General features: G+C 35.3%; 1 protein-coding gene and 1 long non-coding RNA gene across 2 annotated transcripts; both read left to right on the top strand.

Annotated features, from left to right (window-relative positions):
- The first annotated feature begins 2614 nt into the window (after nucleotides 1-2614).
- Nucleotides 2615-3007, top strand: LOC131217572 (protein FAR1-RELATED SEQUENCE 5-like). The gene has a single exon (XM_058212507.1). The coding sequence runs from the start codon at nucleotides 2615-2617 to the stop codon at nucleotides 3005-3007; it is 393 nt and encodes a 130-aa protein (XP_058068490.1).
- An 8383-nt stretch (nucleotides 3008-11390) lies between these two features.
- LOC131216900 (uncharacterized) lies at nucleotides 11391-12310 on the top strand. The gene is made up of 3 exons (XR_009157103.1): nucleotides 11391-11506; nucleotides 11635-11726; nucleotides 12061-12310. It is a non-coding gene; the product is annotated as an uncharacterized LOC131216900 (long non-coding RNA).
- Nucleotides 12311-20870: the final 8560 nt, after the last annotated feature.

Raw genomic sequence — 20870 nt, 5'->3', positions numbered from 1 at the left:
CTATTCCATTCAACAGGTTGTCCCTTCTTTGTATGTGCATGGGACCAAAGATCAAGTTGGTCGGTTCATCAAGTAGGCCACACTAGCATGATAGATGTTGGCCCACTGGTCAAAAATTTTCAACCATCCAAGTTTCTATGTACACGTGTGGCCCACCAGATGAGCATGTCTAACTAAATAGCCCAGAATTAGCACGTAGGCGTCTGGTAAGAGCCCCGCACGAGTAAGCGATGTGCCCTTTCGCAGGGCTGAGGTATTTTGCGGTGTTGAGGTTGAAAGTTTGCACGGTACTTTTTTGCTTCAGTGTCTATACATGGGACCCATGGTTCAGCCATCCAAGCCATTCGTGCAATCAATCCTAGTGCGGATGGCTCACCCACCAAAAAATCCCCTAGATTGAAAAATCCTGGGGACAATCACCCTTTCTTGATCGAATGTGAATGGTTGATCTCTCTCTCTCAATCATCTTTATCTTGGCAAGGTTAGGACTTCTCTATATTGGGGATTTTTGGTGCATGGACCATCCATGGTGAGGTCCGTCATATCAATCGTTTGAATTACTGTACATGGGTCCCACTTCTACAAAATGATAAGCCCGAACGGTATGGGACAAGCATTCGGCACACCTCATCGTAAATACAAGCAGCAAAAACTGGTGCTTGAGGTTACTTCCTTTGGAGTTCGGACCTTTGATGAGGCTCATGTGACTGCAACAATGGTTGATCTGGACCATCCCAATTGTGGGTCCTACGGTGGATGGAAGGTAAGTTTATCCCGTTGATTGTACAATGCTGTTTGTCTGATCCTGACCTTCCAAGGGTCCGTGTTTCAATAGCAAACTTTGGATGGTTGACATCATTCCTTAGTGTAGTTTTTATACAGTGGTGATCTATCCACTGTAGAGCTCAGTACATGGACAATCAGGATCACCCATCTATGCAACTATGGGCCAATCATGGAAGGGAGAGGCTTTGGGCTTTTAAGGCGATTAAAACGAAAAACACTTCCATTGAGGTGATCCATAGGGGAGGGGAGGATTTTCCGTGTGAGATTTTGGCCGTCGCCCACCGAACATGCCCTAGGGTGATCCAAACCGTACGATAAACCCACATCAATGTGTTGTAGTTTCTGTTCGCAAGCCATCGATCAGCGCATTTGATGGGACCAACTAGATGAGCGGCTTAGATTTCCCACCTCTCTATCTTCTCTTGGTCCAACACAAATTTTTTGATCCTCTTCATCAACGCATATATTTGTTTATACCAAAATTTAGCCAATCAGATCGATGTCACATATTGTGCCACATGGCATATATATAGTGAGTCGGGATCCTCTGCTATCAGGTCAACAGAGAATTCCTGTTACCATAATGGTTTGGCGTACGAAGCTGTTTCTTGGTTTTTTTATTTTTTTAGTAAGTGGTGACGTGGACCAATGAGAATTAGAGTATCAGGATTTCTCTGTTGACCTGATAACAGAGGATCCGGACTCATATATAGTATGTCTAGCTGGCATGCTAAATATAAAAAAAGGAGTCCGGATCACGTGCATTATCCGGCCGTGTTCCCTGCCAACATGTCATGTGTGTAGGATATCTAGGCCATGCGAAAGAAAGAATGTGGATGGTTCATTTAAAAAGGAAGCAACAATTTGAATGGTCTGGATTGCTGTACTTGTACCACCATGTGACGGACAGGAACCAGATTGTTTTTTCCAACCAACTTAATTGCCCTGATTGGTTTGTTAAATTACCAAAAAAGCCAAGCACTTATCATGGTATGGATAATAAGTATAGGGAATGATCATATACTCAGACGTATTTCAATTCAATTTGTGGGGCCTACTTTAATGTGTGAAGAATCCAAACCATGCATCAGGTGATCCACGTCCTGCTCATTATATAACTAAAAAACTAGGCTGGTCTAAAAAAACTCGAGTCCGGATCCTCTATTATTTGGTAAACAGGAATTCCCTGATTGCCTAATCCTCTTGTTTTTGGATGGCCTTTTTTTCCCGTAAATAATTTGACAGACTGTAAATGATTTACAGTATTTATAGGAAAAAAGTTTGGATTTCATTTACAGGCTCGAATGGTTCTCCATTCACAGGACTTAAAATGCTTTACAGGCTATCCAAACGCACACAATCATTTACCTGTAAATCATTTATTACTTAAAGCCAAATAGAATAGGCACATGTAAATCATTTGCAACTTAAACCATGCCGCAAAGGAAGGATGTCTCCTTTTAAAATGTTCACAAGACCACTTTGATTGATCATTATAGGTCATTCATTCGGCCATTCAAAACTCTAGTGGCCCACAAATTATATAGGATTTGGGGATAATTTTCGTCGATTGCTCTTAATGGTAACCCCATAGATTTATTTAAAGATTTTTTAGATTTATTTGAAGTGTTTTATGTTAGATGACGGGTTATATATCTTATACAACTTTTTTTAAAAAAAAAAAAATCAGTCCTCATGTTAAATTTATCTTGACATTATAGGTCAATTGAAAATAGAGCTCTTATGGCTTTTTTGCGCGCCATGCCTGGTGGATTCTATGCCTCATTCATGACGTGATATAGACATCGACTCAACAGTGAAAGTTAGTATGGATGATCCAGACATGGATGAGAAGGTACCGAATCCAGAAATTGGTATGGAATTTAAAACAAAGAAAGATGCATATGATTTCTACAATAGTTTCGGAAGGAAAGTCAGTTTCAGTATTCGAAAGCATAGTGTAAAAAAAGATAAAAAGACAGGTGTATTGAAAATGAGAGATTTTGTTTGTTCCAAAGAAGGTAAACGTTCATTTGATAAACGCGATGTTAATGTGAAGCATCATCGGGATGAAACAAGAACAGGTTGTGAGGCACATATGAAAATTAGATTGGGAGTTGACGGAAAATATCGTGTTACTGATATTAAGATTGATCATAATCATATTCTTGCATCTCCTGAAGAAGCTCATTTGTTGAGATCACAACGGAAATTTACTTAAGAAGTAGTTGCCTATAATTGTGATAATGCAGGTATAAAGCCAAAAGCGACATAGGATTTCATGACTAAACAAGCCGGTGGTCGACAGAATGTTGGATATAATTTGGTAGATTACAAGAATTATTTACGGACGAAAAGGGTGAAAGCAATGAAGAAATTTGATGACGAAGGTCTTTTGATATTTTTTAAAAGAAAGCAAGCTGAAGATCCAATGTTCTTTTATTGTATTCAATTTGATGTTCAAGATTGTATCACTAACATGTTTTGGACAGATGGAAGAATGATTTCAGATTATGAACGTTTTGGAGATGTGATTTGCTTTGATACAACGTATAAAACAAATGAGTATGGACGGCCATTTGCACCATTTATTGGTGTTAATCATCATAGACAAACAGTTATATTTGGGGCTGCACTCCTCTACGATAAAACAATTGATTCTTTCAGATGGTTGTTTAGAACATTCTGTGATGCAATGTGTAGAAAAGAACCCTAAACCATTCTCACAGATCAGGATAAGGCTATGTCAAATGCCATCAAGATAAAGTTACCTGGAACGGTTCATCGTATTTGTGTATGGCATATGTTTCAGAATGCTTGCAAACATCTAAGTCATCTATTTTGTTATTCCAAGTCGTTTGGTAATGATTTTAGTAGATGTGTATATGATTTTGATGAGGAGCATGAATTTCTTGAAGCGTGGGAAAGAATGATCATGAAATATAATCTCACAGATAATATATGGTTACAACAGTTATTTAATGAAAAGGAGAAGTGGGCATTAGTATATGGAAAGAATAGTTTTTGTGCAGATATGAAGAGCACGCAGCGTTGTGAAAGTTTAAATAAGGATTTGAACAAATACTTACATCCTAGTCAAAATATAATCAGATTTTTTGAACATTTCGAACGCTTGGTAGATGATAGACGAAATGCAAAATTAGAAGCCAATTTCAAAATGACTCAAAGTTCACCAATTGTAACTTTTCCTGTTAGCATCCTAAAGCACGCAGCTAGTATATATACACCAACTATTTTCAAATTATTTCAAGCAGAATTTGGTGATAGCCTTGATCAAATAGTGGAACAAGTAGATGAGTCTGGTACAGTCAGAAAATATCAAGTTTTAAATAGAAGAAATTAAAGTCTTCACATTGTTACTGTTGACTCAATGAACGAGTCCATCACTTGCAGCTGTAGAAAGTTTGAATTCATGGGTATTTTGTGTTCCCATGCATTAAAAGCTACGAATCATACCCTCACAAATATCCCGGCTAAGTACATCTTGAAAAGGTGGACTCGAGAAGCTGCTTCAATTTCATTCTCCTCATTAAGTAGTGGAAGTGACTCCATTGACAAAAGCAAGAAATCACAATCCCGGCGTTACAATAGTTTACTTTGCAATTTTATGAAATTAGCAACAATGGGGTGTGAAAGTGAAGAAGCATTTGAATGTGCTTTCAAGCATTTAGAATGGATGTTGGAAGATTTGAAAAAGATTTTGAAAGCAAAAGAAAATGAAAAAGAACCTTTATCATATGTTGAAAGCCTGAGTAATGAAAAAGGCGTTCAAGCTTATCGGGTAAAATTCAAAGATGATGATGTGCAGCAAAGAAGTGAAATCATTAAAATTAAAAAAGAAGCTCATGAGAAAGCAATGGAAAGTTATTATATTAAAAGAAAAAGCGCTGAAATCATTGAAGTAAGAGAAAAAACTCATGAAATTAAAAGAAAAGAGAATTGTCGTGGTAGACGTAGAATTAAGAATAGCTTGGAGAGAGAAAAATCGAAGAGATGTCGACAGAATGAGCAGAGAGATACACCAAATCAAGTCCATCCCAATCAACAGCCCACATTAGTACGCTCTAATGTTCAGTCTCCATTTGCTCAGGTAGCATTTTGATTACCCTTAGAGTAATGAAAATTTATTTTATAGTGAAATTGAAATTTTCCAATGAACTTAATATTTACTTGTACATTATGTTAGGGATACAATAATGTCGGGCCTCTCCCCATGACCACGTACTACATACCGGAAGCACAGATTCAACCGCAACTCTCTCCTTCTTGGTGTCAACCACAGCTGTTTCCTTCCATGGATCAACCACATCCATATATCCAACATGAAGTTGATTCAAATTTTCATATGCTTGATAATTTCAACTTTACACAATTACTCCAGGTAATGAATAACATTTAAGGAAAGCTGATATAGCTTAGTTTTGTAAAATGAAAATGTATTCATATGTAAACTTAGGTATTTTAGTAATTAAAAAAGTAGTTGTTATTCAATTTAAACTTTGATTTGAATTATATCTTAATAAAATTAACTTGAAATTTATGGAATGTTGACTGTGTAGTATCCTGTTACATCTGGTGCATTCCAATAGTCCATGGTAAGAGGCAGTAATTCAAAATTTGGAACAGAGGAACAACGACCTTTATCGAAATAGAATATGGTAAGGTTCATCGTATCTAATATTTTCTTAAATCATTTTCAGATTTTTCCTAAAATATCTTAGCCCCTAAGTATAATCACATACTCCATCTTTATCACACCCTTATGTGTAATCACATCACACTTCCTTATAATGCACAACATATCGTCTAGTGTATGCCAATCACACTCCACCATCCATATCACATCCTTAAGTTGAACCTCAACACACACTTCATCACTAATATGATACTGTCAAGTGTAATGAGACCACTCTAACTGAAAATCCCTTCGCATCCTAAAGTGGAACCAAGTTATACTCCCAATCAACCATATCACACTCTTAATGGTAATCCCATCACATATTCTAACTCAGATATATACTACAACTACATTACATTCTTAAGTGTAACCAACTCACACACAGCTTCATTTTCATCACAATCCTAAATGTAAATGCATCACATTTACATAAATGCATATCATATGATCAAGTGCAACCTAATCACACTATCGTTAAAACTCTATCATCTTTGTCTTCAAATCTCTTTGCATTCTCATGTACAATGTAAATATATACATCTCCAAGTGTATAACCCAAATATACAAAACGTGGATTAAATGTGTAATTATATGTTGCTTTCATTCATTTTTTTTTCAGGCATTGCTTTGAATTAGGAATGGTGTGTTGTTATTAATGAGATCTTCATGAGGGTGAACTTCATTTTGAATTATATGCTACGGGAGGGCAATTCAGTTATGGATGGGCTTATGCAAATAAGAAGTTCAAGCAACAACAACTCCTTCGTTATATGCTGCAGAAGGGTAATTCAGTTGTGCTAAGGATAATTGTTCAAGTCGAAGGATGCCCAGATTTTGGTATGTTTTAAGAATTCAGAATGACTATATTTTTTTAATTCTTTTTTGATTTATAACAAATGTACATTTTGTATGATATACATGCCTTATACGATAGGTGGGGTCTTTTTTTTTTGTGGGGCCTATCCTAGTTCATGTACATTTTGTGCAGCTATAGGTCCATTATATGATACATGAGGAAGGTGAACTCCATTTCTTTCTTTTTTTTTTTCTTTTTTTTTTTGGGGCCCACTTGAATTAATGTACATTTTGTGTTGTTTAAATGCATTATACGATATGTGAGGCATGTTTCTTTTTTGTGGGTCTTCAAGAATTCATGTATAGTAATTTTGAAAATTGATGAAATTATATATTGAAATTCTACTTATGGATGTAATGAAATGCTGTTTACATATTGAATTTTTACCTTTGAGATGCGATAATGATCAAGGAAGTTGAAGTCATGCAAGTGACAAGTTTAGAGATTGTTGGAGGCTCTTGAGGCTCTTCAATTGAGTCGGTGCTTACTTTTGATGATTTACAAACACAACATACTTGTATAACGAATATCACATCTCCAAGCTTAGGTGTTGAATTGCAATTTTTGTCATCTTAATTGTTAGGTTTGATTTTGATGCTTCTTACCTTAATTAGTATTCGACAGGTCGGGGTTGGTGCTGTTTTGGGATGTACAGTATCCTATATAACTCTATTCAACATCCAAACATGACATTTTATTTACCAACTGACATGACCTCTTATTTAACTAAATTTTGTGACTTGAATTTATCTAAGTAACTATTACTTTTGCTTTATCACCTATGATTATTATTATTATTATTATTTTTTACTTTTTTGCTATTTTTTTTATGTAATTTCTTTTGAGGGTTTTAAATGAATGAAGATTGAAAACTGGAAATAGAAAAATAAATTACAATCTTCACCAAAATAAACAACCATATCACATTTCTATGTGAAATCAATTCATACTCATATAACCATATCATATCCTCAAGTGCAACCTCATCACATAGTCTATCAATTGTATCACATTCTTAAGTGGATCCACCACATCAACTTTTAAACAACCATATCATATCCTCAAGTGCAACCTCATCACACAGTCCATCAACTGTATCATATTCTCAAGTGGAATCACATCACACTATCGTCTCAACCATGTCATACGCTCAAGTGCAACCTAATCATATAGTCCATCAACCATATAATATCCTCAAGTGTAACCACATCACATTATCATACAACCATATCATATCCTCAGGTGCAAACTCATCACGCTGTCCATCAATCGTATCACATTCTCAAGTGGATACATACCTCATCACACTATCACACTACCATACTACATTCTTAAGTACAACTCCATCACGTTGTCCATCAACTGTATCACATTCTCAAGTAGACACATCACACTCACACAACCACATATCATATCCTCAAGTGTAACCTCATCACATAGTCCTTCAATTTCTTTCATTCTCAAGTGTAACTTCATCACACAGTCGCACTACAATATCATATCCTCAAGCGTAACCTCATCACATAGTCCATCGATTATATCATGTTTTCAAGTGTAACATGATCACACTGTCACACAACCATGGATTATCCAATGTCATGACATAGTCCATCAACCATATCATATTCCCAAGTGAAGTCATTTATCACACTCTAACACAATCATATCATATTTTCAAGTGCAAATAGTACATCAACCGTATCGCATTCTTCAATCTGGAACTACTTTACATTGTCACATAATCATATCATATGCATATGTGCAACCTAATCACATGGTATATCAACTATATCATATTCTCAAATGTAACCACATCATACTATCACACAACCATATCATATCCTCCAATGCAACCTCATTACATAGTACGATAACTATATCACATTCTCAAGTGGAACCATATCATACCGTCACACAATCATATCATATCCTCAAGTACAACCTTATCATATAGTCTATCAACCATATCATATTCTCAAGTAGAACCACTTCACACTATCACACAACTATATCATATCCTCAAGGGTAACATCATCACTTAGTCCGTCAACTGTATCACATTCTCAAGCGTAGCCCCATCATACTGGGACAATATTATATCAATGCATTAAGTATAATCTCATCAAATAGTCCATCAACTGTATCACTTCCACAGATACATGTACCTATTCTGATATAGATTGTACTCTCTTACGTGGTGTTTGCCACTTCTTTTATTTATGTTTGGAAATTTTTCAACCCTATAAAAAAATACAAAAAACAATTTATCTTACCTGCATTGGGACGCCTTCTAATAATCCAGTAAATGCTTATGTAACCGCCAGTAAAGGCATGTGGAAATGCAAGTAAAAAGTCTGTATATGTGCAGGCCAATGTTTATTATATTTGATTGTAACATGCATTTTTTTTTATTTACATATTTAAAATTTAAAAGATAATATTATATAAATGAGTCCAGATCCTCTGTTATTTGGTAAATAGGGATTCCCTAATTGCCCAGTCCTGATTGGTCCACGTCACCACTCACTAAAAAAAAAAAAAAAAACTAAAAGCAAAGTACGGATTCCAAAAAAAAAAAAAAAAAAACCAGAAAAAGAAAACGAGAGGGAGGGAAAAGAAAAAGAAGAAAAGGGAGAGGGTCATTATTTATTTTGGCTAGCTTGTAAAGTGTTTAAATGGGTAAAGAATTTCATACAGTTGGGAATAACTTGGATGATCTAATTCATGAAAGTTGTTGTGCACGTTTCTTTTATTGTTGAATTCAAAATTTTTAGATGAGTTAATCTATCAAGGCATGCACTAGCAATGGTAAGCCATTATTTATTTATTTTTTAAAAAAAATAGAAGCTACACTACTAAAAAAGGGGCAAAGGATTCAAACCACGTTACTTTTTTGCTACGGATATAAACCGTAGCTATAATTACTACGATTTTAATCCGTAGCTGAAAAGGTGCCACACCATTAACAATCAATAGTAGTGTAAGGGGCTCTATACAGCCTAAAAAATTATATGATTTCTATCTAATCCGTCCATATATTTTGAAATATTATTATAAAGCTTGAAACAAAAAATTAGCTAGATTAAAGGCTAAAGTGGACCACACAGTAGGAAACATGGAGATTAAATCGCATGTGCTTCCTATGGTGTGGTCCACTTAGGCCTTTACTCTACATTATGTTCGGGATGATGAGCTAAAATAATTTATTAAAATTAATGGATGGAATGGATAATGCAAATACATCATGGTGGGCCCCACGGAGCCCCTGAGAGGACCGTCCATGGCCCTACGCCCAAAATTGGGAGCGTGCTCAAAATGGGGCCGCGCCCAAGTGTCACCCCATTTCTCTCTCTCTCACTCCATACCCTAACCCGTCCTCTCATCTTCATCCCTCTCTCTCTCCGTTGCCAATCCCCTCTCTATCTCCGTTCCCTCCGTTAGCCCTCTCCCTCTCCCTCTCCCTCTCCCTCTCCCTCCCCTTCTCTCGAGCTCCCGTGCCCTCACACCTCCTTCAACAGCACCGGCTCTTCAGCAGCGCTGCCTCCGCCGGCTCTCCGTCTTCCTCTCTCGAGCTACTAGGTAATTCTTTTTATTGATAACTTTAGAGGATACTGAGTTGTTTTTCTAGTTTTGAGATTATTAATTACAATATATTGAACTGATTTTGTTTGTGAATTCTCTTGTTCCTCCTACTTTGTGGTGGATTGCATGCATCATTTGTGTTTTTATTGAGTAGAAATTTCTTTAAAGATTCAAATTTATGGCATTGTTGAGGTAGTTTTGTCCGAGAAGAGTTTGTGATAATCAGTTCCTGTTATGCTGAAATTTGATTTGTTATCATGTAGTTTTAAGATTGTTGGATACATTATTTTCAATGGGTCTTTTTTTATTTCTTGATCTTCTTCTTCTTCTTCTTATTCTTATTATTCTTCTTCTTTTTTTCTGTAATTTGTAGTTGTTATAGAGATTGAAGGATTTAGTTCAGTTGTTATTGACGTAGATGTGCTTTTTATGGTGGCGATGGTTATGAAGATTTATTGTGATTATAGATGCTCAGTCATGTGGTTTTGTTTGTATAACACATCTTACTTGTTTCATGTTTTGAGTTTAGTCTTCAATGGCTAATGATGTTTTATGGCATTTGAAAGGATATTTGATACGTTCTTGTGTATTCATTTTTATTATTTAGTATATGTACAACACCATTTTACAAAACTAAGTTGATGTTATTGTAGTATTGGTTTGCTTTTGTAGTCCTGATCCATGTTTGGCTGTTCCATGTGTCATTCAAGAGCTTTGGGGATATTGCTAACATCTCCATGAAGGTTGGGACATTAGCATTCCCCATATATGTTTAAATATAATCTATTGTTGATATTTACTAAAGAAAAGAATCTTGGATTTGGAAATAGGAGCCTCTCGTTTTGCTTTTAATCACTAGTGTTACAATTGGTTCATTGAAGTGAATGGGAAAATACATGAGATGCGATAAGATTGCCAATGCACACGGTATGGCCAGTGGTCTCCATGAATGAAAAGAACCATATCACCTAATGGAGGATGATTTAAGAGGAATTATCATGATTTTTTATTTTTTTATTTTTTGGTAAGATGATGTTTTCTTCGATAAGAAAAAAAAAATTCAAAAACAAAATCCAATTCCTGATTTTTGACCTGTACAACTCAAGCATAGTTTTTTGGGAGATTTGTGGCATCCCTACGGTTCATGTTTTGCAAAATCCCAAAAGTGAAATTTCTCATATCCGTGAAGATTTGAACTCTTGGCGATGATTTTTGTCATACTTGTTTGTTGCCCAGCCATGGAACAATTTTCAGGGATTTTGGTTTGACATGATCTCAAGTCTGTTGGTCATAGTTGATGTCCAACAGACTTGAGATGATTATACAATTTATTCTGATGATAGATTTTTCATTTTTAGTATTTGTGTGGCTCTCAAATGTTGTGCATGAACTTGTGGTTGTGATCAATTACTTAATCATTTCACCATAAACATCTCTTAAGAACTCATCATTGCATTGTGATTGGTCTTTTTTTTTTTTTTTAAAAATTTTTTAGGGCTGCAGAGAAGATGAAACCCAAGGTTGGAATCTCAGGTCCCTAAGAAAGATGTTTCCAAAGACAAGCATTGAATTATCTTAAGCAGGTAGTTTATAGTATTAACTTGCTGCTTTGCTTGTAAATCTTGAAACATCACCTTGGTCTAGAGCAGAGGAATTGTAGGATCTTCAATGCAAGGCAATAGAACTAATTTTGCTTTTGAAATCTCTTCAGGAATTAGGAAGCTGCTTATGCAAACCAGTCTAAACCTGCTCTATGCTGTTACCTTTTTTGAAGATCTTGAATAAAACTAATGTCGTTGAGAGGTGAGATGTGCATTCTATGGAAGATAAAGGGAAACTACTTCTCATGATCTAGTTTTGTTGTTGATATGATTATTTTGTGCATTCCCGTCATGCTTGAATAGTCTAGATCGATGAACCATCTCCATTTCAACAAAATGGGTTTGTTGGGACACCATTCATGTCCTAAATCATGAGGACCCTGTTATCTCTCAATTAATGTCTCATTTGGCCATCCTTTTTACCTTGTCATATCATTTTGTCAAATTGTATTTTATGTTTTTAAGATTTTATAAATTCTTTAATTGTTTCTATCTTGTTTTTTAAAAAATATAACAAGGTTTGACTCTTTGTTCAGGTTCCCAATATATGACTGTTGTAGAATATGCACCATCTCAACATGTTCCAAAACCGTGGGCTAAAAAAGATGGCCGTGAAGGGACCATATTCAAAGGTGATAATATTTTATCAAGAAAAGAATAATACAGAAATAAAGAATGAAGCTGGCGATGAGACATCACCACTTGGGATAAGGACTCCTCTTCTCAAGATGGTTCAAAAACCCCAAAAGATAGATTGACAAACAATTTACAAGATTTTGCTAAATCGATGAGAATTCCTGTTTCAAATTCCTTTTTTAAGCCTTGATGATTGGTTAAACATGATTTGTAAAGCTGAGTAGAGGTAGTAACATGATTTGTTAGCTATGTTGGTAGTAACAAGGTGACAGCCTACTGTTGAGTCTATCATTTGTCAGTTCATTGCTGTAAGTATCCTTTTTTTCGTCCTCTTTATATTTATTTGCATAAAGTTTCATTGAGAAATGTTGTTATGAACCTATGATATACATTTCTAAAATGCATGGTGGTTGATTGGGTCTTTTCATCTGGTGGCCTGCCACTTGGATGGGCAATAGCCCACATATTGTAACAGTCAGACAATTCTGTTCAACTCATCATTTCAAGTTTGCCTTCTGAATAAAGACAATATGATCATTCTCAAAGGTATTGCTTTTAACAAGAAAGCATTGATTTTATCAGTCGATATGCCAATGAGATCGAACTTTGATTGATTTGATTTGTAGATGCTTTTTTTAGTGTTTTTTTTTTTTTTTTTTTTTTTTTTAAATTCTATGAATTGGTTTTGCAGAGGTTTTAGCTATGGTGTTGATGTTCATGGTAGTGTTTGATGATTGATGTGGGTGAATTCTTTTTCATTTTCTTTGTTGATTAGTGATCCTCTTTCCTCTTCTTCATTTGTGTTTGGAATGGTTCTATGAATGGAATAAATCATTTGTTTCTTTATCTACTGCTAGTATACATCAGATTCAAAGCAAGTGCTATATTTTAGTTAGTATTTGTTTTATTATCTTAAGTCTTGTGATTGAAGTACCTTGACTGCTAGTATTTGCTTTCACGCTGGAAGAGACGGCATTTGAAGTGTTGAATTTGAATTATCAATGGGATCTATTGGATCAAATTCAAATCTATTGGATCAAATTCAAAAAAAAAAAGAAAAAAAAAGGTCACTGCCAAGCATCAAAACCCTACTAATCTCACTACACAACTTAATTCTATGCTTGCAAATTCATTTCCCTGCCAACTTGCACCGGATATATACTTGTATTCTTACTGTCCAATTCCTTTTATTTTCATTGTTTGGCAGGTCTTGGATGCGGATAAAGGAGATAAACTAGAAAGCTCAGTTGGAAGAATTGCAACACGTGATATCGTACAATCCACTTGAAAATCAGATAATCTAATCATTACATTAATAGAGTGGCTGGGCCTGGGCTTGAAATCTAGATCAGACTAGTCCGTTGGCTCAATCCAATTATCAATTGGGGCACCCAACAAATTGTTAAGTGGGCCACTTGATCAATTGGTTCAATCCAATTACAAATTTTTGAGTGGTACAATCTCATCACATAGTCCATCAACCGTATCACATTTTCAAATGGAACCACTTCACATTGTCATACAATCGTATCATATCCTCAAGTTTAACATCATCATATAGTCCTTCAATAATATGACATTACTCAATTTGGAACCACTACACACTGCCACATAACCATATCATATCTTTAAGTACAACCTCATCACATAATCCATTAACCATATCATATTCTCAAGTACAACCATATCACACTATCACTCAACCATATCATATCCTCAAGTGTAACATCTTCATAAAGTTCATCAACCGTATCACATTCTCAAGTGGGGCCACATCACTCTCACACAACCATATCAAAAATCCTTAAGTACAATCTCATCACATAGTCCATCAACCATATCACATTCTCAACTAGAACTACTTCACATTTTCATACAATCATATCATATCCTCAAGTTTAACATCATCATATAGTCCTTCAATTATATGACATTATTCAATTTGGAACCACTACACACTGCCACATAACCATATCATATCCTTAAGTACAACCTTATTATATAATCCATCAACCATATCATATCCTCAAGTGTAACCTCTTCATATAGTTCATCAACCATATCACATTCTCAAGTGGAGCCACATCACTCTCACACAGCCATATCATAAATCCTCAAGTACAATCTCATCACGTAGTCCATCAACCGTATCACATTCTCAAGTGGAATCACTTCACATTGTCATATAATCATATCATATCCTCAAGTTTAACATCATCATTATATACTCCTTCAATCATATGACATTATTCAATTTGGAAGCACTACACATTGCCATACAATCCTATCATATCCTTAAGTATAACCCCATCACATAATCCATCAACCATATCACACTATCACTTAACCATATCATATCCTCAAGTGTAACCTCTTCATATAGTTCACCAACCGTATCACATTCTCAAGTGGAGCCACATCACTCTCACACAACTATATCATAAATTCTCAAGTACAATCTCATCACATAGTCCATCAACCGTATCACATTCTCAAGTGGAACCACTTCACATTGTCATACAATCATATCATATCCTCAAGTTTAACATCATCATCATATAGTCCTTCAATCATATGATATTATTCAATTTGGAACAACTACACACTTCCACATAACCATATCATATCCTTAAGTACAACCTCATCACATAATCCATCAACCATATCATATTCTCAAGTGTAACTATATCACACTATCACTCAACCACATCACATCCTCAAGTGTAACCATATCACACTATCAACTGTTTCACATTCTCAAGTGTAACCTCATCACATTACATACTCATGAAAATGTATAATTTATATAATATTATCTTTTAAATTTTAAATATGTAAAAAAAATGCAAGTTACAATCAAATATTATAAACATTCGCCTACACATATATAGACCTTTTACCGGCACTTCCACATACCTTTACCGTCTGTTCCATAAGCGCCTTTACTGGCGTTTATAAAAGTGATGGTAAATCTTACCTATAGGGGTGTCCAGCAAAACCGTCGATAAAAGTCTTTGATCGCCAGTAAAGCTTTTACCAATGACACTTTTACCGGCGCTTGCCTGATCGCTGAGAAAGGCTTTACCTGCGGTTTTCTAAGCCTTTGCCGATGGTTTTAACTATCGATAAAGGCCAGTTTTCTTGTAGCGACTCCTTTTACCGAGTGCCTTAATAATTGGTGAATGATTTCTGAATTGGGCTAAAATTGAAATTTTGAATATGCTAAATGGATTTGAAATGTACATAGAAACTTCTATTTTTCCAAGTTTACTTGTAGAGGGCATTCTAGGGTGAGTAATTTTATCATATTTATCAATATTCTTGGCTATTTAAACTTATCTACTTTTAACTCACTCTCCCTTACCCATGCACTACTATTACAATTCTAAGGGAATGCTCCATAGCAAGAAAAAGAAATTCACTTTCGAAAGGCCTGGTCTTGTGTTTGTAGGAATAAGATGTATGATGTTTGCATGGCAACCCATGAAATGTGTACTGGAACTAATAACTAGTTGAGATTGATGACTTGGATTATTAAAAGGCGTCCTAATATAAATGAAAGAAGTAGCAGAAACCATATAAGAGAGTACAATCTATATCAGAATAGGTACATGCATATGTGGAAGTGATACAATTGGTGGACTATGTGATGAGATTATACTTAAGGATATGATGTAGTTGTGTGATAGTGTGAAGTGGTTCTACTTGAGGATATGATATAGTTGATAAACTATATGATGAGGTTGTGCTTAAGGATATGATATGGTTGTGTGACAGTGTGATATGGTTTCACTTGAGAATGTGATATGGTTATCATACTATGTGATGAGGTTGCACTGGAAGATATGATATGGTTGTGTGATAGTATGATGTGGTTACATTTGAGAATATGATATAGTTGATATACTATGTGATAGGTTGTATATGTGACAGCGTGAAGTGGTTCCAGATTGAAGAATGTGATATGGTTGATTGACTATTTGCGATTGAGAATATGATATGATTGTGTTATAGTGTGATAAATGATCTCTACTTAGGAATGTGATATGGTTGATGGACTATGTCATGATGTTGGATAATCCAAAGTTGTATGACAGTGTGATCATGTTACACTTGGAAAATATGATATAATTAATGGACTATGTGATGAGGTTACGTTTGAGGATATGATATTATAGTGCGACAATGTAATAATGTTACACTTAAGAATGAAAGAAATTGAAGGACTATGCGATGAGGTTACACTTGAGGATATGATACGTGGTTGTGTGAGTGTGATGTCTCCACTTGAGAATGTGATACAGTTGATGGACAACGTGATGGAGTTGTACTTAAGGATGTGGTATATATCCACTTGAGAATGTGATACGATTGATGAACAACGTGATGAGTTTGCACCTAAGGATATGATATGGTTGTATGATAATATGATGTGGTTATACTTGAAGATATGATATGGTTGATAGACTATGTGATTAGGTTGCACTTGAGCGCATGACATGGTTGAGACAATAGTGTGATGTGATTTCAATCACTTGCATAACTCAACTTGTCCACCATCCATGGCGAGGCCCATCATTCCAACGGTAGGGATTTCAATCAGCGGGCCTTATTTACACAAAAAAGCCTTAGCAATAGTATGCAAATCCTTGGCCGTAGGACCATCATACAGAGTAACTGATGAGCTAGAGCCGTCTGGACGCTGCTTTTTCCTGGCAGCAGGAAATTCGTGATGTTAAAAACGGTAGGCTGCAGCATGAAAATCAGCTTACATAAAAATCTGGCTGGCCCTCTAATAAGATGGGCCACATTGATGGAGTCAATGAACGATCTACGGTTTGACTCATGGCCTGGTTTTTGTGCAATGTGATCTTTATGGTAGGGCGTTGAAATGACAAAGAAGAATTCAACAGCTTGCCAACGGAAGTAGTCGCCACTTTTCTCTAAAGCAGTGAATCTTTTTAAAGAATGTGGAGTCCAAATTTAAAGGAAAACCCAACTAAAATATATGAAAATTCAAATACCAACCTTGTAAATCCTCTACAATTTCTATAACTCTCACCTTTTAGACAGAAAGGAAAACGCGACCCAACAGAAGAGAGAGAGAGAGAGAGAGAGAGAGAGAGAGAGAGAGAGGAGATGAGACTCTCACCCTCTTCTTGTTCTTTTCCCTCCCTTCCCTTCTTCTTTTTCTGGTTGTTTTTTTTTTTTCATCTATTTTTCTTTATAATGGTTTGGAGTCCGTAGTTTTCTTTTAGTTTTTTTTTTTTTTTTTTTTTTAAGTGGTGATGTGGACCAATCAGGACTAGGCAATTAGGGAATCCCTGTTTACTTGAGGATATGATATGGTTGTGTGAGTATGAAGTGCTTTCACTTAGAAATGTGATATGGTTGTTTATTTTGGCGAAGATTATAGGATTTCATTACTATTTCCAGTTTTCAATCTTCATTTGTTTAAAACGCTCAAAAGAAATACCAAAAAAATAATAATAACGAAAAGTAATAATAATAATAATAATAATAATAATAATAATAATAATCTTAGATGATAAAGCAGAAGCAATCACTACCAGAAAAGGGATAAAGGCTATGGATAAAAACCGTAGCTAAATAAATATGGCAACGGTGTTTAGATCGAAGGATACAGCTATTAGCTGTAGCTAGATTCTATTTTTTTAAAAAATAAATAAATAATGGCTTACCATTGCAAGTGCATGCCTTGATAAATCAACTCATCTAAAAATTTCAAATTCAACAATAAAAGAAACATGCACAACAACTTTTATGAATTAGATCATCTAAGTTATTCCCAACTGTATGAAATTCTTTATCCGCTGTAAACACTTTACAAACTAGCCAAATGCACAATCTGTTTACTTGTAAACAGCTTACCCCTTAAAAGAGAAACAGAATAGTGTTACCTTTTCAAGAGGTCTTATCGATAAACTAACAGTGCAAGAATCAAATATAATGAAAGATAAAGTGGTTATTCTCTTTCATAAGAGATTATAGTCATATTCAAGCATCGAAGAACAAGTAAATATGATATAATTGATGGACTATGTGATGAGGTTACGTTTGAGGATATGATATTGTAGTGCGACTGTGTGATGAAGTTACACTTGAGAATGAAAGAAATTGAAGGACTATGTGATGAGGTTACACTTGAGGAAATGATATGTGGTTGTGTGAGTGTGATGTCTCCACTTGAGAATGTGATACAGTTGATGGACAACATGATGGAGTTGTACTTAAGGATGTAGTATGGTAGTGTGATAGTGTGATGAGGTATGTATCCACTTGAGAATGTGATATGATTGATGGACAGTGTGATGAGTTTGCACCTAAGAATATGATATGGTTGTATGATAATGTGATGTGGTTACGCTTGAGGATATGATATGGTTGATGGACTATGTGATTAGGTTGCACTTGAGCGTATGACATGGTTGAGACGATAATGTGATATGTTTCCACTTGAGAATATGATACAGTTGATGAACTACATGATGAGGTTGCACTTGAGGATGCATATGATATGGTTGTGTGATAGTGTGATAAGGTATATCCACTTAAGAATGTGATACGGTTGATGGACTATGTGATGATTACATTTGAGGATATGATATGGTTGTGTGACAGTGTGATGTGATTCCACTTGAGAATGTGATACGGTTGATAGACTACATGGTGATGTTGCGCTTGAGGATGTAATATGATAGTGTGATAGTGCGATGATGTTACAGTTGAGAATGTGAAATAGTTGATGGACTATGTGATGATGTTGCACTTGAGGATGTGATATGATTGTGTGACAATATGATGTGGTTGTTCCACTTGAGATTGTGATACGATTGATGGACTATGTGATGAGGTTGCACTTAAGGATGTGATATGTTTGTGTGATACTGTGATGTGGTTCCAGTTGAGAATGTAACAGGGTTGTTTATTTTGACAAAGATTATAGTTTATTTTTATATATCTAATTTTCAATATTCATTTATTTAAATCCCTCAAAAGAAATAATCAAAAAAAAAAATAGAAATTCTTAGGTCTTAAAGAAAAAATGACCTTCACCGGTAGTAAAAAATGCCGGTAAATATATATATATATATATATATATATATATATATATATATATATATATATATATAAAACCATTGGTAAAAGTTATTGTGGTGGCTAGACAAATACCGAAAAATGGGGCATCGCTAAATCTTTTGTCGGCAGCTAGCGGCCTTTTCCAGTGCTTCTACTAGTCCCCGGTAAATCCTGAAAAAGCACCAGTAAATTCTTAAAAAACACATATAAATTTTAAAAAAGAGCCAGTAAATCTCTAAAATGTGATACGGTTGATGGATTATTTGCGCTTGAGAATATGATATGATTGTGTGAGAGTGTGATAAATGATCTCCACTTGGGAATGTGATACGGTTGATGGACTATGTCTTCACATTGGATAATCCATGGTTGTGTGATAGTGTGATCATGTTACACTTGAAAATATGATACAGTTGATGTACTATATGATGAGGTTACACTTGAGGATATGATATGGTAGTGCGACAGTGTGATAAGATTGCACTTGAGAATGAAAGAAATTGAAGGACTATGTGATGAGGTTACACTTGAGAATAAGATATTGTAGTGCGACAGTGTGATGAGGTTATACTTGAGAATGAAATAAATTGAAGGACTATGTGATGAGGTTATACTTGAGGATATGACATGTGGTTGTGTGAGTGTGATGCGTCCACTTAGGAATGTGATATGGTTGATTGACAACGTGATGGAGTTGCACTTGAGGATGTGGTATGGTAGTGTGATAGTGTGATGAGGTATATATCCACTTGATAATGTGATATGATTGATGGACAGCGTGATGAGTTTGCACCTGATACTACTGTATCACATTCTCAAGTGGATCCACCACACCATACTGTCACACAACCATATTATATCCTCAAGTGCAACCTCATCACAGTGCATAAAGTGTTTCACATTCTCAAGTGGAACCATATCACACTATCACATAACCATATCATATGCATCTTTAAGTGCAACCTCATCATATAGTCTATCAACCGTATCACATTCTCAATTGGATTCACCACACCATACTCTCACACAACCATATTATATCATCAAGTGCAACCTCATCACAATCCATAAAGTGTTTCACATTCTCAAGTGGAACCACATCACACTATCACACAATCATATCATATGCATCCTCAAGTGTAACCTCATCATATAATCCATCAACTGTATTATATTCTCAAGTGGAATCATATCACACTATCGTTTCAACCATGTCATGCGCTCAAGTGCAACGTAATCATATAATCCATCAACCATATCATATCCTCAAGTGTAACCACATCACATTATCACACAACCATATCATATCCTCAGATGCAAACTCATCACGTTGTCCATCAAACATATCACATTCTCAAGTGGATATATACCTCATCACACTATCATACTACCATACCACATCCTCAAGTACGACTCTATCATGTTGTCCATCAACTGTATTACACTCTCACAGCAAAGCCAGAAAGTTAATTTTAGCTCAATCGGTGAGTTTTAAACCAATTGCAAACTTTCTTCACGAACATTGAACTCTACAAGACATTATTTCAAAGGGAAACAACAATAGTAAGGACAATACCTGCACAAATTTCAATTTGAAATCAAGGCTTCA

Source organism: Magnolia sinica, chromosome 10, assembly GCF_029962835.1.
Source record: "Magnolia sinica isolate HGM2019 chromosome 10, MsV1, whole genome shotgun sequence".
In the NCBI taxonomy this organism is placed as follows: Eukaryota; Viridiplantae; Streptophyta; class Magnoliopsida; order Magnoliales; family Magnoliaceae; genus Magnolia; species Magnolia sinica.
This window is presented reverse-complemented; position numbering and strand designations above follow the sequence as displayed.

Excerpts from the sequence above, each read along its gene's own strand:
- LOC131217572 (XM_058212507.1), top strand. The coding sequence starts at position 2,615 with ATGGATGATCCAGACATGGATGAGAAGGTACCGAATCCAGAAATTGGT.